The sequence below is a fragment of the Crinia signifera genome, chromosome 5, assembly GCF_055691185.1.
Source record: "Crinia signifera chromosome 5, ASM5569118v1, whole genome shotgun sequence".
In the NCBI taxonomy this organism is placed as follows: Eukaryota; Metazoa; Chordata; class Amphibia; order Anura; family Myobatrachidae; genus Crinia; species Crinia signifera.
The window spans coordinates 36,152,250-36,170,084 of record NC_139221.1 but is presented as its reverse complement, the minus strand read 5'-3'; the positions used below and the strand labels follow the sequence as shown (position 1 = coordinate 36,170,084).

At 44.0% G+C, this 17,835-nt stretch overlaps 1 protein-coding gene across 1 annotated transcript; it reads left to right on the top strand.

Moving 5' to 3' along the window:
* The first annotated feature begins 8,198 nt into the window (after positions 1-8,198).
* Positions 8,199-17,327, top strand: LOC146079422 (uncharacterized). The gene is made up of 7 exons (XM_083186208.1): positions 8,199-8,274; positions 8,418-8,740; positions 9,199-9,261; positions 14,958-15,007; positions 16,117-16,142; positions 16,237-16,392; positions 16,481-17,327. The coding sequence occupies exons 3-7, from the start codon at positions 9,216-9,218 to the stop codon at positions 16,530-16,532; spliced, it is 330 nt and encodes a 109-aa protein (XP_083042334.1). The 5' UTR covers positions 8,199-8,274; positions 8,418-8,740; positions 9,199-9,215; the 3' UTR covers positions 16,533-17,327.
* Positions 17,328-17,835: the final 508 nt, after the last annotated feature.

Below are 17,835 nucleotides of genomic sequence, written 5' to 3'. Positions count from 1 at the left end.
TGAAAAATACAAATAAAGTCTTCCATCATCTCCTCCCACTGCCTACAACGCCACCTACTGAAGGTTTTTGGTACTACCTCCCTTATTTTGGTATTAGGACTACTGACGCTGCAATGTGTATAAGCTGTGTCCATGTCCTGCAATTTCCTGTACTGTAAGTTACTTATTTATTGTTTTGTTTATACTATTGTATATATATGTTTGTGTCATCTCACCCTATGTAAATAAAGGATAATAATTAATAATAATAATAACAACAATAAGAATAAATAAGCAAAATCATTTCTGGGGGCTTATGTAGGATTTTGGAGGGACTTGTAGTTGTACAACAGCTGAAGAGCTACAGGTTGGTTAGGTCTGGTATAGGCCAAATCTTCAGGAAATCAGCATGTCTGGGCCCCCACCAACAACCAAATATCTGACCAGTTTAGAATCATTCAGACCTATGAATGTAGTCAGGAGGTGACAGTATGTGCCGACATTTGGCATCATGAGACCTGGTTGTGCCGCCTAATTGTGGATCTGCCTGATTTGTCCAAGTCGCCAAGAGAAACAAACAACAGTTTATTTAGAGTGAGAAAGTAAAAGAAAGAAAAAAAGAGAAAAATAAAGAAAGATGGAAGGAGAGAAAGAAAGAAAAAGAGAGAAGAAAGAGAAAAAGAGAGAAAAAAGAAACAAAGAAAGAAAGAAAAAGAGAGAAGGATAAAGAAAATAGAAAGAAAGAGAAATAGAGAACGAGAGAAAAAAAGAAAGAAAGAAAAAAGAGAAAGAAAGAAAAAAGAAAAAGAAATGAAAGAAAGAATGAAAAAGAAAGAAGGGGACAAAAAGAAAGAAAGAAAAAAGAGAAGGGAAAAAAGAAAGAAAAGAAAAAGCGAGAAAAGAAAGAAAGACAAAAAAAACAGAAAGAGAAAAAGAGAGAGAAAATGAGAAAGAGACAGTAAAAGAGAGACAGGCAAAAAGAGTGAGAAAGTAAATAAAGAAAGAAAGAAAGGAGGAAAGAAAGAAAGAGAAAGATAGAAGGTAGGAAGTAAGGAGAGAGAAATAGAGAGAAAGAAAGAATGAAAGATGGAAGGAGAGAGAAAGAAAAAGAGAGAAAGAAAGAAAGAAAGAAAGAAAGAAAGAAAGAAAGAAAGAAAGAAAGAAAGAAAGAAAGAAAGAAAAAGAGAGAAGGAGAAAGAAAATAGAAAGAAAGAGAAATAAATAGATAAAGAGAAATAAAGAAAAAAAGAGAAAGAAAGAAAGAAAAAGAAAGAAGGGGAATAAAAGAAAGAAAGAAAAAGAGAAGGGAAAAAGCGAGAAGGGAAATAAATAAAGAAAGAAAAATAAAGAAAGAGACAGTAAAAGAGAGACAGGCAAAAAGAGTGAGAAAGTAAAGAAAGAAAGAAAGAAAGAAAGAAAGAAAGAAAGAAAGAAAGAAAGAAAGGAGGAAAGAAAGAAAGAGAAAGATAGAAGGTAGGAAGTAAGGAGAGAGAAATAGAGAGAAAGAAAGAATGAAAGAAAGAAAGAAAGAAAGAAAGAAAGAAAGAAAGAAAGAAAGAAAGAAAGAAAAAGAAAGAAAATAACTGTGAAACTTCTAATACCCTCTTTCAGTTTGAACTCCAGCAACTTCCACACTTAATAAATAAGAGTGATCCTTCTGTTTATGAACATAAAAAATCATTTTTACAATTTATGTGACATTAGAGCTCCATTTGCCATGTGCAGCTCAGCCCGGGAGCCTCATTGTGTCAGGAAGGTTTATTAGAGTGCACTGTAGCACACATTAAGACCACTTTGCAGCAGCATTAGACCCACTTTGGGAACTTTCTCAGCTTCGTAAGTGAAGCCAAAGTTAACACTGCATCTCATACTTAGTTATTGATGTCAGTGGGGGGTTCAAGTCTACAAAGCTTTCCAAGGGGTGATCAAAACTTCATTTCATAGGTAAGACAGCAGTTTATTTGTAATAAATAAGTATTATTGTTGAATTACAATCATCCCTTAGCATGTTTTATACATACCCTAACATTACTTTGCAGGTAATAGATATGACATAAAAACCTATTTCTAGAACCGTGAGCAGTAGTTTCCTATGCCGAGAGTCCGTCCATTCTCTTCTTCAGTTACATGATCTCATTTCTTACATTTTATAGACAATAAAGTTAGTTTTTACAACCAATCACCATCATTTATTTAAAACGTGCCACAAGGATCCTATAGCACAATACAAAGGGTAAAGCATATAGTATGTAGAAAAAAACGCATTATGGTCCCCTCATGTTTTTTTTATTTAATTTTTTTCAAATACGATTTTATTGAAGTTTTTCAATATTTACAAATAGAGAATAAAATTAAGTTTAAAAGGATTGGGGGCACTGTTGGTGATTTGCATGGAGGAAGTGGGGTGCTGCGATGGGGTCCTCCCTTTCTTCCCAACATCACCACTTGGGCCACCACACATGCCGGGTACAAGTGGCAACATCCAGGGAATACAAGGAAATTTTCAGGTACAGGCTAATGGGACGCCTCAGCCTTACCCACCGGTGGGCGCATCGGATCCACACCGGTCAACAACACTCACCTATAGGAACTCTGGACTTAACCGCCATCAGCCCCCACCCAGCAATTAACCTACTCCGTACCCCATAGAAGAGTTAATCCATCCAACCACCCCTATTGTTACAATTGTGTCATAATACATTTGTGGTTTATTTTGTATCACATCACCTCATAGTTACCTCCCCTCCTGCATTCTGCAGGAGACTCCCTGAAATAGCAGCAATCTCCCTCTCTCCCTCATTAGTCTACCAATCTCCCTCATGTCACCTAGCCCACATTGCACTGTTACATTTTTTGGTGAAAAAAGGAATGAGAGATAGATACAGTTACATTAAGGGGGAAATTTACTAAGAATACGAATACAAAAAATTGTATTCGTATTCTTGCTACGAATAAATACGACTGCATACGTCGTATGCAAAGTCATGTTCCGGAGGGGAATTTACAAAGCAGTCAAATAAGACTGCTGTGTAACCCTCCGATGTCGTATTAATTCGTATTAACGGCTGTCAGTCAGTCAGTTTGCACGGATCAGTCAGATCTGTGCAGGCTTCAGTGTTAAAAAATAGAGAAATAAATAAAAAAAAAACAGCGTGGGGTCTCCCCCCCCCCCCCCCCCCCCCCCCCCCCCCACAGCTGTAACCAGCACCAGGCTGAAAGAGCCGGGGCCGGTAATAAAAAATCAAGAAACCCGACAAATAGGGGTTCCCCGATTTTTTAAAACCAGCCCCAGGCTCCAGGTCCGGGGCTGGTTTCCAAAATATGGGGGACAAAATGACTAGGGGTCCCCGTATTTTAAGAACCAGCCCCAGGCCAAATCAGCCAGGAGGGTAATGTCACAGCTGGGGGACACTTATGATATAAGCCAAAGCATTCAGCCCTCTGACCGGTCAGCCTGGCCAGGGGTCCTGGGGAAGTGGGGACCCCCCCAATAAAGGGGTCCCCCCTCCAGGACTTATCTGACCAGGCTGAAGCCTGGTGCTGTCCCCGGTGACCCTGTGCAGTGGTCACTGGGCTGATTGAAGTGTCAAAAAATAGAATAAAAACTATTGTCTTTTACTGTGGAACTATGAGTCCCAGCAAGTCTCCCCCGCAAGCTGGGACTTGGAGAACCAAAACTCCCAGCCTGTGGGGCATTAAAGGGCCCGCTGGCACTTGTAGTTCCACAGTAAAAAAAATAGTGAAATAAACACACACTGACACACAATAAAAATAAAACTTTAATACATCCAAAGCCAATACATACTGATACTTACCTATCTTGAGCCCGTAGGTAGGTTCCTGGGTCTTGGTCCAGTGCCTTGTCCTTGTCCGGATACATGTCGGCATTCGGCTCCATGTCGATGTCCATGTCGGCAGCGTCTGTTGGCGTCCATCCGGGTCCGAAGAAATCCACGGGGGACCTATGGAAGGAAATCCAACTCACCCAGGTCGTCCTGTGAAGATCTGTCGTCTTCTATTTTTTTTACACTCTGCAGCCTGCACGGATCTGACTGATCTGTGCAGGATCTGACTGATCCGTGCAGGCTAAAGCCAAATATGACAGGAAAATAAAGTGTATTTTCCTGCCGTATATTCGTGGCAGTTTTACACTAATTAGCGGCCGTATTATCAATACGGCCGCTTAGTAAATCAGGAACCACCATTCTTTGAATGGTGATTTCTGCCATATTCTTTCAATGGTGTACAGTACACATTCGTATTTGTAAATACAAATACAAATGTCCCATCATTAAGAATACGAAAATACATATTTTTGGCATAGTAAATGCCAAAAATACGTATACACCCCCAAAAATTGTATTTTCGTATGAAAATACGATTTTTTTTCAATCATTTTTTTAGTAAATTTCCCCCTAAATCTGTAGCACTATTCCCCAGCACTTTAGCAAGTATAGTAGTTCTTATTAACTGCTTTGCAGCTCATCTACATTTGGATATAAGTCATTATAAAAGATTCCTCTCAGATGTAGCAGTACACACCCACGCTTCTAGGTGCCACGTTCACAATCTCTTATCACAATCTCTCCATATATGGAACTAGCCGTGCCCTTTGGATGAAGCATGACACGCCCCCTCAATGGGGAGCTGTGCAAAATTCTACTACCAACTATAATCTCCCTGAAACTAGTTTTCAAAAGTAGGCAAGTATGACATACTGTACATGCACTGACGCTCCCATTTATACATACATGCACTGACGCTCCCACTCATGCATACATGCACTGACACTCCCATTTATACATACATGCACTGACGCTCCCATTTATACATACATGCACTGACGCTCCCATTTATACATACATGCACTGACGCTCCCATTTATACATACATGCACTGACACTCCCATTCATACATACATGCACTGACGCTCCCATTTATACATACATGCACTGACACACCCATTCATACATACATGCACTGACGCTCCCATTTATACATACATGCACAGACGCTCCCATTCATACATACATGCACTGACCTTCCCATTTATACATACATGCACTGATGCTCCCATTTATACATACATGCACTGATGCTCCCATTTATACATACATGCACAGACGCTCCCATTCATACATACATGCACTGACGCTCCCATTCATACATACATGCACTGACGCTCCCATTTATACATACATGCACTGACGCTCCCATTTATACATACATGCACTGACGCTCCCATTTATACATACATGAACTGACGCTCCCATTTATACATACATGCACTGACGCTCCCATTTATACATACATGAACTGACGCTCCCATTTATACATACATGAACTGACGCTCCCATTTATACATACATGCACTGACGCTCCCATTTATACATACATGCACTGACGCTCCCATTTATACATACATGCACCGACATTCCCTTTTATACATACATGCACTGATGCTCCCATTTATACATACATGCACTGACGCTCCCATTTATACATACATGCACTGATGCTCCTATTTATACATACATGCACTGACGCTCCCATTTATACATACATGCACTGATGCTCCTATTTATACATACATGCACTGACGCTCCCATTTATACATACATGCACTGACGCTCCCATTTATACATACATGCACTGACGCTCCCATTTATACATACATGCACAGATGCTCCCATTTATACATACATGCACTGATGCTCCCATTTATACATACATGCACTGATGCTCCCATTTATACATACATGCACTGATGCTCCTATTTATACATACATGCACTGACACTCCCACTCATACATACATGCACTGACACTCCCATTTATACATTAGAAATGGCCATCGGTGTTTGCCATCGATAGTATTTCTGCACCCAACCATCGATAGCAGTAAACTATTTGATGGATAACCATCGATAGTTTTAGCTATCGATGGCCTTCCATTATATATGACTGAATGGCCCGTGGGCCAATAGGATCTCGGGGGCGGAACTTTGCCATCGATGTAGGGAAACCGTCTGGTTCTCCCACATCGATGGCAAAAGTACTCAACATCGGCCATAAACCATCAATGATTTCAAATCATCGATGGTTGATGGACATCCCTAGTCAGCATTAGAAATAAACATGTGGTGCATCAGGTTCAACCCGACAGGTACAGGTTCAAGGTACTCACAACCCCCCCCCCTCCTCTGACAGAAATGGGTGGGGCACTAGGTGTCCCGTGAGGGCGCCTATAAACGGGTTGTTCTGCTAGAGCTGCGGTTTCTTGGGTAAGGGAGTCAAGCCCAAACAAAAGTATGAGAAAGAAGGGGATGTGAAACCGCGCTTTTATCTATTGACATGCAACAGGTGAAGATAAAAAATTACATTTATTAAAATACACTTTAAAATAAATCATATAGACATAAAGTGGCTGATATGAAGTTGATAAAGGCAGAGCCAAGATAGTCACCCAAGGATAAGTCTCAGTGTCCGTTCCTATAGATGCTTCCTGGTGTTGTCCCAATTGAATTAGGCCGATGGTGGGATGGAGGATGACAGTGGCAGCTTCGTGATTTTGGGGATGAGGAGGAAGTAGAAGTTCCTCCGTTCCCTGCCCCCCACCTCCACGCATTACCCAGACAACCGCAGGGCAGCATACCTCCCAACATGACCCTCTCCAGGAGGGACACAATGCTCTGTTTCTGGACTTTTCTGTTAATTTAGGATTGCCATCACCCGTGGTGCAGCACCTTTCTTATTAGTTATCCTGTTCAAAAATAGGTGATGGCAATCATACATTAAGAGGAAAGTCCAGAAGAAGAGCATGTTGTCCCTCCTGGAATGGGTCATGTTGGGAGGTATGGGGCAGTGATGGTCTGCCGCTACAATGGGGGTCTCCGTGAATAGAGCAGCTCGGCCCCCGGCTCCTGCACTCCGTCCTCTCTGAGGTGCTGGGCTGCGTGCGGGAAAAGGATGGTGGTGGCAGTTCCGGGATTTTGGGGGGTGAGGAGGACTTGGAAGTTCCTCTGTCCCCGCCCCACGCTTCCAGGCATGTCAGGCACGGGGCCAACCGATCAGACACATTAACCTCTCCTGGCCTGCGGCTGGGAGTGAGGTGTATGGCAGGGTGAGGGGCAGCACTTGTGTGGGGTAATATGCATCCTCTGTCACCCCCTAGCTGGTGCAGTGCTGACTGTATAACCATCTCCTTCCCCTTAGCCCAGGAGTGGGCGGAGTCACAGGCGTCATGTACGACTGTACGCCACGCCTCCATTAGGTGACGTCGCACAGCGTCCCTGCTTCTCTGCCGGAGGTAATGTATGTGGGGTGTGCAAATTGATGTTTGTAAGCCTGTGTGTTGGGCCCTGGTGTATGTCCCTGCTCTGCCCTGGGTCATTCTGTGAATGTGTGTATGACCTATGACCCCGCCCAGCATTATACACACACTCACAGATTGACAGTTCTGGGCTATAATATAAGATATAATCAGGCAGCAGTGCAGAGGAACGCAGGTGAGATTAGAAAAGCCATTTCTATGCGTGTAGAACGGACTTACCCAATAATCAGGACTCTGCATGCCGGCAAATATCTGCGCATACCTCCCAACATGGCCCATTCCAGGAAGTCCTGGACTTCCATGCTAGTGACAGTTGCAGAGTTGCAGGGCTGCAGCATAGTCCAAAATTCAGTTAGGGGAGCCCCACCAACTGCCACCCCAAACACCACAGTCCAAGACTCACTGACAGGTGTGGCTCCCCTATTTACATTTTGGACAGTGGTGCAGTCCCACCTCTGCAACTGACCCTGGCAAGGAAGTCCAGGAGCAGAGCATTTTGTCCCTCCTGGTATGGGTCATGTTGGGAGGTATGTCTGCGGTAGGGTTACCAACTCATCCCTTTAATCCAGGACACGTATTAAGTAAACAGGTTCTGTGGCTGGCTTTAAACTGCCACAGAACCTGTGTAATTAATATGTGTCCCAGATTAAAGGGATGAGTTGGTAACCCTAGTCTGTGGTCAGGTATGAGTCAGGCTCAAAGTGGTTTAAACCAAGCCTGTAACATGGCAATGACAGTTAGGAGCTCATTGGCAGTTATTTTATTACTGTGCACTTTATGTGTCTCCAAAGTTTGAAACATTTCCACATAAATCTGAAGTCCCCTGTTATCCTATTCCAGGAGTCTGGCTACTGCCAGCAGTGCATTGCGATGTCATAGCTGCATCACAATCACTACTGCATGCAGGTTCTAACAGGTCATTGCCACACAAAGCAGCTGACTGAGCAGACCTACCTTCTTACAGTAAGTGACAATTCCTACATTTTCTGTCCAATTTGGCCTGTTTTCCTCTGATTTGGCCGATAAATTGGTTGAAAAATGTATGAATTTCTCCACCATATGTATTAATATGTATTTGTGTCATATTTTATTACTTTATTATGCAGTCAACAGGTCAATATCTTCTGGTGTCTGAAGCCCATCATCTGATCTGTGGCTAGAACACAATTATAACTGTCAGCGCACCAAGACGTGGCTGATCTAAAGATCTGCGGTGTGTTTCCTGCTGTCGGCGAGCGGACCCGCCACTAACAGCAGAATCTGTAACATCCAGTGCCTGCAGCTCCAGAGCAAGTGGGACTCCCTCCGGTTTGGAGGTAAAGAGCGGTATACAGCTATATCCACTCAGCCGGGACCCACGAGGAGCAGCCGGAGGAGCCATCTCCTGAGCACGGGATACATTACACCTTATCGTTGTGCCGAGCAGCAGGTAATACCCGAACTTTACCCCGGCTTCTACACTCACAGCTTGATTTGCTCCCTCCAGGCGGAGGTGCCCGGGGAAAACAGTTCAATTATTCATCTACCAACAGCATTCCGGAATAGCTCACTATAAGAACTGTTTGGCCGCGTTAAAGGATATACTTATTTCTATATCCTCGGGATATCTTTTGATTTGTGGTGACAGCCTTTCTCCCTTTTCCCCTCTGGGATATAAAATCCAAATAAGGGATTGTGGGTAAATAATCTGGGACTAGCATTCTCCAGATACATACTGTATATTGGGTTATGGGAAATTTAAGCTAATTGTGCACTGCAGAATATTGTAAGGTCATGTTTTCTTGATAATATATTATTGAATGAATGTTGTGTTTAATAAAACATTATAACAAAATCATTTGGATAATTAGTTTTTATGCTTCATTTTGCGCTCTCTCAATTAACCAGATTTGAAGGTCCTAAAAATGGATATGCCGCGAAGAAGAAACAAGATGGCCAAGGTTCTGCGCGGTAAGTGACGTAGATAAACCTGTGATATTATATGAACCCTCTTAATAACAAAGGATTCGCTCTCCCTGGTCATGTGCCCATACAGAATATGGGATCGAACTCTGCAAGGATCACTAATTGGAGTTCTCACAAACTGAGCGATTATCGAATGACTGAGCATGTGCAGCGATTATTGATTCATTTGCAATATCACAGGGCCAATTATTCTCCCCTTATAGGCTGCAGCGTTTTGCTCACAGTCCCCTCGTTTCTCTATGTATCAATCCAACTTGAATTAGTCCCCTAAGGTGGCATAGGTTCTGGGGGTGCAGCCTACAGGGGGGGGGGGGGGGATTCCCTGTTAAAATTTCCTATCTCATATAGATTATTCATCATTTGGTGGTATATAAAAGACAAACAGTTGCTGTGCGTCCTTTATCCACCTGTCGCATCAACACAGCACCTTTATACACCTGTCGCATCAACACAGCACCCTTATACACCTGTCACATCAACACAGCACCCTTATACACCTGTCCCATCAATACACCACCCCTGCAGGGCCGGCGCTACCCGCTCAGCAGAGGATGCATGCAAAGGCGCTCTCCTTGCCTTTGCTATCCTGCTGCTGACGCTGCGCCTAGCCTGCCTGACCTGACAATCTACAAGGCAACCTGCAGCGCCGGTGGCTGGAACGGGTATAGTGAAGCAGTACGGCTCCCTCCGTCCTCCGACTCCTCTCTCCTCGCCGCACTCACCCCTACCACTTTGCCCGCCCGTCAATCAATCGAGCCAGCGGAGCTGAAAGGAGAGCAGGGAGGCTGTGTAGAGATGCATGTAGGTGGCGCTGCAGTGCACAGCTTTGAGTCCTCTACTCTTCGGCAGTTCCACTTCCTTCTACTCTGTGAGACAGTGACCACAGCACATGGGGCTGTTGACTATTCAGGTGTGTGACCCTTGATGTGGGTGGCGGGGGTTGGGAGTGGGGGCACCTTAAATAACTGTATACTGGCTGGCCCAGGGAGCATTATGATATCTGTGCAGGTGCAGGGCATTTTTTATGATTGCTTGTGTCGTTTATTTGCTCTAATAACAAGTAAGCTGTGTGTATGACTGTACTGTATATATATATATATATATAGGTATATTCTCACACTAGGTGAAAAAATGTTCAGCACACCAGTTTTATGAAAATATGAAAAAAGCTTTTATAAGCAAAGAAGTTGAAAAAATAGCACATGGCAACATACTGAGTTATAACATTTTCTGAAAAGTGGGAAGGTTACTTATCATGGTCCAAGTGCATCAATGAAACTGCATATTCTATAGGACACCCATCACCACTTCCAAGCAGGATACCCGACAGCCTGTTTCGGTGGTGCTACCACCTTCTTCAAGGGTACAAAGCAAACTGATATTGTTGCCATTTAAATAGTGCAGGAAGTGGCGCCAAAATCCCCCAAACAAACCTCACCTGTTAGTTCAAACACCTGGGTAGATCAGCGTCATAGAGCACTGCTGGAACGCAGGAAGTATATCGTGGAACGCATATCCGCTTCCGGTTCCAGTAATACGATAAACCAGCCAAGAATTAACATATATGTATATGTGCCGCTGCGCTCGGTATACATATATGTTAATTCTTGGCTGGTTTATCGTATTACTGGAACCGGAAGCGGATATGCGTTCCACGATATACTTCCTGCGTTCCAGCAGTGCTCTATGACGCTGATCTACCCAGGTGTTTGAACTAACAGGTGAGGTTTGTTTGGGGGATTTTGGCGCCACTTCCTGCACTATTTAAATGGCAACAATATCAGTTTGCTTTGTACCCTTGAAGAAGGTGGTAGCACCACCGAAACAGGCTGTCGGGTATCCTGCTTGGAAGTGGTGATGGGTGTCCTATAGAATATGCAGTTTCATTGATGCACTTGGACCATGATAAGTAACCTTCCCACTTTTCAGAAAATGTTATAACTCAGTATGTTGCCATGTGCTATTTTTTCAACTTCTTTGCTTATAAAAGCTTTTTTCATATTTTCATAAAACTGGTGTGCTGAACATTTTTTCACCTAGTGTGAGAATATACCTATGATATTTCTTATATGATCAGGCACCCACCATTGGGAACAAAGTTCTTTGTGTGCGGTTTCTCTATATGTATATATATATATATATATATATTATATATATATACAGTTTGCTGTGTATGTGTCTATAGCTTGTGTATGTTTATAAATATACTGTGTGTATGTTTGCCTACTGTATATGCCACATGTGTGTGTGTGTGTGTATGGTACATGTGTGTTTGCCCTGTGTGTGTGTATGGTAGGTAGGCAGGCATGTATGCTCTGTGTGTATGTATGGTGTGTGTGCTTGTATAGCCTGTGTGTATGTACAGTATGAGTGCACACCATGTGTAAATGTATGTGTGCCTTGTGTGTACATATTGTGTGCGCGTGCATGCCCTGTGTGTGTATATATATGGTATATGTGCGTGTATGCCCTGTGTGTACATATTGTGTGTGTGCGTGCATGCCCTGTGTGTGTATATATATATGGTATGTGTGCGTGTATGCCCTGTATGTACATATTGAAGCGCTTGAGTGCCTCCTGCGCCTCTGTCAGGGTGCCTAGCGCTACCAGAAAGTGCTGATTCCAGGAGCACTGGCATGCTGTGCATCTGCATCCCCAGGAATGTAACTCCCCTGGCAACAAGCATGTAAACCACCAAAGCAACAACTGAAACAGTCGTATGCAGTCGTAGGGAAAATACTAATACGAAAAACTAGGTTTTTCATATTAGTAAATTTCCCCCAATGTGTCATGGGCATTACGATGTGCGGCATAAAGTGTAATGGGCATTATGGTGTGCTTAGTGCTGGTGTTGTATTTCTATAGAAGTTCTATCGAGTGCAGGGTGTCAAAGGGCTCTACCTGGCACAGCGTGTCTAATGCCCCTTTTCCACTGCAGGCTTTACACGGTAAAATGCCGTTTTTTTAGCCTTTTTAAACGGCTAGAGCTGCAGTGGGAAAGCTCCAGGTTGCTTTACACGGGTAACAAATACCGGTATTTGTTAACCGGGTAAAAAGCAGTGTTTTTACCGTGTAAGAGCCGTTTTTTTGGCAATGGGAAAGGGTTTTAAACGGTATTTAGAAATAATAATAAAGGTTAAGAACATGATTGGTGCATGTGATGTTTTTAATGACAGGCAAGGTTTACTAGAGAGTTTAAACGTGTTGCTTTGTGGTTTACACGGGTAAGTGTGAATGGGACAAAAACTGCTTTTAAACGTTATTTTAACGTTTAAAAGCTGCAGTGGGAAAGGGTCTTTGTGGCTATTACCCGGGTAAAGACACGTTTAAAAAAAACGGGTCTTTACCCGGGTAGGCAGTGGGAAAGCAGCATTATACCCCTTTTCCACTAGCAGAAATAACCCAGTAATCTCCACGGGGACGCGCATCTACCCGGGTTTTTCTGCTAGTGGAAATGCTCCCTGTCAAATAACCCGGTTTGGATTCCCCTGCAATCCTACCCAGGTAATGATCAGGGTAGCACCCGGTTTGCACCTGGGTTCAGGGTTAGTGGAAACGCTCCCAACCCGGTATATTTGAAAAACAGAGCTGACTGGAGCTTCTGGGGCATTGTTATGTGAATTTTGTATATGTTTATGTGCACTTTTTACATGTCTAGGTACACAAATGGCTCAGGTATACTGTAAACAACAGTTTTCACAAAAGTTTTACGTATCGTGTGTGAAGACACAGGTTTCATATTGAATATTTGGGACTAAAATAAAGGCAACATTTTTTTCAAATAAATATTTCTGGTCTATTCTTTAATCAGAAAATGTTGTGTTTAATGGTGGCCCTTTTGGGTAATGGTGGCCCTGTTTTATGACCTCCCCTTTGGTAAAGCCCTTTAAAAAGGCCTTTTATTATGTAATCTGTAGGAAAAAACAGGCTTTACCTGGGTTAAGTGTAAACGGGGCTGATCCAGCAATTTACCGGGTAGCACTGTAGTGGAAATGTGTCTTAAACCCAGGTCCAACCCGGTATCGATCCGGGTACAAATTACCGGGTCCGACCCAGGTTGCTAGTGGAAAAGGGGTATAAAAGTCTCTACCTGGCGCAGCGTGCATAAGGAGCTCTAGCTGGAACAAAGTGCATAAGTGGCACAGTGTGCACTCTCCCTGTATTCAGTGTGTGTGTGTATGTATGTGTGGGTGGCGGGAGGTACAGGGACCTAATTCCTTTTCTGGCACAGGGCACCAAAATGTATAGTTACTACATTGATGCTACTGGGCACATGATGTGGCACTACAGGCATTATATAGCTTTTTTTTTTCAGCATCCACATTCATTACTTGCTGTCTCTTTCTAAAGTATGGGAGGGCGCAAATTTATAGTTTGCAGGAGGGTGCCGAACAACCTAGCACCGGTCCTGCACCCCCGTATACCTGTCCTATCAGTACAACCCTCAGCTATACCTGCCACACAAGTACAACACACACATATATCTGTCACATCAATAAAACACACCCACACAAGTACAACCCCCCATATATCTGTCCCATTGGTACAATCCCCCATATACTTGTCCCACCAGTACAACCCCCCCCATATATCTGTCCCACCAGTACAACCCCCCCATATACCTGTCCCACCAGTACAAGACGTTTGGACTGCTGAATTTCCCCAATAAGGTCATAAATAGGAACGGGACTATCTGCTCATGGTCTAAACCTGGGGTAGCCAACCCTAGTCCTCGAGAGCTACCAACAGTGCATGTTTTGCAGGTCTCCTCACAGAGGGCCTTATTTTGGTTCACTCTTTCTGACAAAATATTTCTTAGATGGACAAAACCATGTGCACTGCAGGGGGGCAGATGTAACATGTGCAGAGAGAATTAGATTTGGGTGAGTAATTTTGTTTCTGTGCAGGGTAAATACTGGCTGCTTTATTTTTACACTTCAATATAGATCTCACTTTGAAATAAAACCCCACCCAAATCTAACTCTCTCTGCACATTTTGCATATGCTCCCCTGCAGTGCACATGGTTTTGTCCATCTAAGAAGGATTTTGTCAGAAAGAGTGAACCAAAATAAGGCCCAGAATCACAAGTGAGCTAATTAGCTCCATCTGTGTATCTTTTAAAATGTGTCAGTGATTTATGAGTGCAGCTGTGCAGCAGCTAGGTTGTCTGGAAAATGTGAACTGTTGGTAGCTCTCGAGGGCTAGGGTTGGCTACCACTGATCTAAACCATTGGGTGAGAGATTGCCAATATTTGCTGCTATCGGAACCTATTTTATTATATGTTATATACTCAATCCAAGTATTGTCACCATGAATTTTTATTAAATTGTTTGTTTACATATCCCATGCTACATTTATTTAATGTATACAGTTAACATATATCAATTATATAATTTTATTACACAATTTTATATATTTTTTTGTAATTGATCTCTCTAGTCAAATCTTAGCGTTGCACCCATCCATTTATTTATGTTTTTTTGTACAACCCCCCAAATGCCTGTCCCATTAGTACAACCCCCAATATACCGGTCTCATCTGTACAAGACCGGGGCCCCCATATACCTGTCCCACCCCAATTAACACAATACTTTTTTTTTTTGCTAAATATCACGGGCCTGTTGTAATGACACAGAACCCAGGACACCAGTGTGACTGTTATTTGCATTTTACTTACAGGACTAGAGAAGACCATCCAAGATGTGGATGAATATCTTGACTGGGCAGAGGTGGGTGAATAAAACATCTCAGTCTATGGAATATGAGGGACTATGTTATGTACTGCCAATGTAGCCTCTCCTCCCTGCCGTCTTTGTGATTGAAAGCTGATGTCACCTGGAGGCGTGGTGTAAATCTGGTGGGAGGTGGGGCTTAGTTGCAAGACCTAAATCCTAGGGTGGGGTTTAGGTCCATATATGCCAGGTACTATGCGCTAGGGACAGGGTGGCTTCTAGGCAACACATCGGCTGCATTCCGTATACTCCAGACAGGGGATGCCAAAATAGGAGGGTAATAGCGTCCCATAGGAAGTGCTGTGTCTGGGGCCCATTTATCATTGCATTGCGGTAAACTGCAAATATCAAGTATTCCCTGTATGTATGATGCCTCTCTCAGCCACATCCCCCCCATAGGTTCCTATGGGCGATGATGCTCGATTTATCAATATCCGGGATGTAAATCAATATTAGACCCTGCGGCTTCCACTCTGGACTACAATGGGAACCGTCCCCAGAAGCAGCCGCTGTGTATGTGCGATCTGGATGACCACCCATGTGCAGCACCCCCGGCAGCCATCACAGGGGCAGGCTCTTAGTAATACATCCCAGCCAGTAAGATCCCACCCATGCGGAACATAACTTCCAACTGTCCTGATTTTTGAACGGTCCAGCATCCCAGTCGGGGCCAGCAGTGTCCTACAGTGGGGTGGGGGGCAGTTGGGAGTACCCCCTGTTAAGGTGCCCATACACGGTGCAATGATTGCATGCGTTTTGAACTTTTTAGTTCAGAACCATCACATGTAGCACAAACTGCACCGCGGTCACTGCGGCTTGTGATGCGATGCACAAAGTACAAATAGTATGTGCAGGCCGTACCTTGTGTACTAGATCGCATCACATATATTTCAGAGCGCGGGCTGATGTAGCGAATCACATACGATTGCACCGTGTATGGGCATCTTCAGTGCTGCTCTGTCTAGCAGAGCAGGAGGAGATAGACGCTGTGGTAAGCGCACAATGTATTATACTCTGAATGAAATGTAATAGCCCTATAACATTTATTAGTGATTACACTCTGTTGTTCTAACGAAACCTATTACATTGTCTTCCCTGTACCACAGAGCCGCCGCCAGAATGCGTACAAGATGTAAGTGATATTCATATGTACAGGACAGTAATGGCGTCTGTAAGATGTACACTTAGGAGTGACTGATGTATTCTTATTCCCATGAATCATATAGACCTCACTGCAGCGCATCATCATGCGAATATCCTCATGTGAACACATCCATCAGACATGAGTACACAGTGGAGGTGACACGACTACATCATGAGGAATGGAGGATGATGCAGAATGCCCATGGTCCAATCAGATCCAGCCTGTCACTCTCCATAACGTATATATCTGTGGCCTTCTAAATGGTTTGTATTGTGTACATGACTCGCTTTAACAATGTCACTTACAAGCTTCTCTTCTCTTTATAGGGACGTGACACTGGAAGTTTGGCGTCGTAATCGATATGTGGTCCTGACATAAGACCCTCAGGAAGAAGATGGGTGTGAATCTCTGCGCTGGTGTGTGTCTTTCTAGAACATCTGTGTTAGCTGCCTTGTATACATTGTGGAGCCATATTACCATCTTATACTGAGGGGCTAGTAGAGCTCAGCTGGGATTACGTGGTTGTCCTGGGGGTCTAGAAGCCCTGTGGTAGACCGGAGAGTATTAGGTGTGACTGTGGGGAATAACCGGGTCCCCTGGTGTGGGTATCAGACGGGTTCCATAGGATCCGTCTAAATCCCACACTGGGAGATCTGGTAATTCCCACAGCTGCACCTTAGGCAGGCATGGACAACTATAGCCCTCCAGCTGTTGGGAAAATACACATCCCAGCATGCATTTCCATAGCAATACTGTGGTAATGCATGCTCAGACGTGTAGTTCCACAACAGCTAGAAGGCAATAGCCATGCCTGACCTAAGGTTAATAACTATATAGACATCCTCCAGTCTACCACAGCGGCCTCTGGCCTTTCCCAGTGCTAATATCCTCACCACGCAGTCACAGCTGACCTCAGAATGCAATTACACCAAATGCCCCTCAGTAGTTCCATCTGCCCACAATGGATGGTAACATCTAAAGCAGCATTAACCTAACACAAGGACACACACCAGCTCAGACAATTCACACCCATTGGGGGCAATTACACCTGCTCCCCATCGCCATTGAAGGCAATTACACCTGCTCCCCCCCCCCCCATCGCCATTGGACGCAATTACCCCTTCCACCCTCTGTTTCCAGCATTAAAAACACCAATAAAAATGTTACAACTCACATGATTGAGTGCTGTCAGCCTTCTGTTGAATGCATTGCGCACATTGCCTACCTGACCTTTCCTTCAGGGAGAAAATGCTCTGTTCCTGGGCTTCCCTGGTAATGTATGATTGCCATCACCTGTGGTGAAACACCTTTCTTATCAATTACCTAGCTCCCCACAGGTGATGGCAATCATACATTACCAGGGAAGCCCAGGAACAGAGCATTTTCTCCCTGATGGAGAGGGTTGAGTCAGCAACCATGGGGTGGTGTGGTTGTGGGGGTGCTGCAGATGGGGTTGTGGGCTGGGGAGAAAAGGATGGGGAGGAGGTTCAGAGGGTCTGCCGGTGGTGGAAGGGTGGGTGCATTTGTGCCGCGAATGGTTGATGGGGTATAGGGGTGTGTTGGGAGGGGGAAGGTGGGGGGGGGTAGCTGAGGGGCAGATGCATGCATTGATGCTCCTATTTATACATACATCATAGTTGCCTACCCTCCTGCATTCCGCAGTAGACTCACTGAAATACAG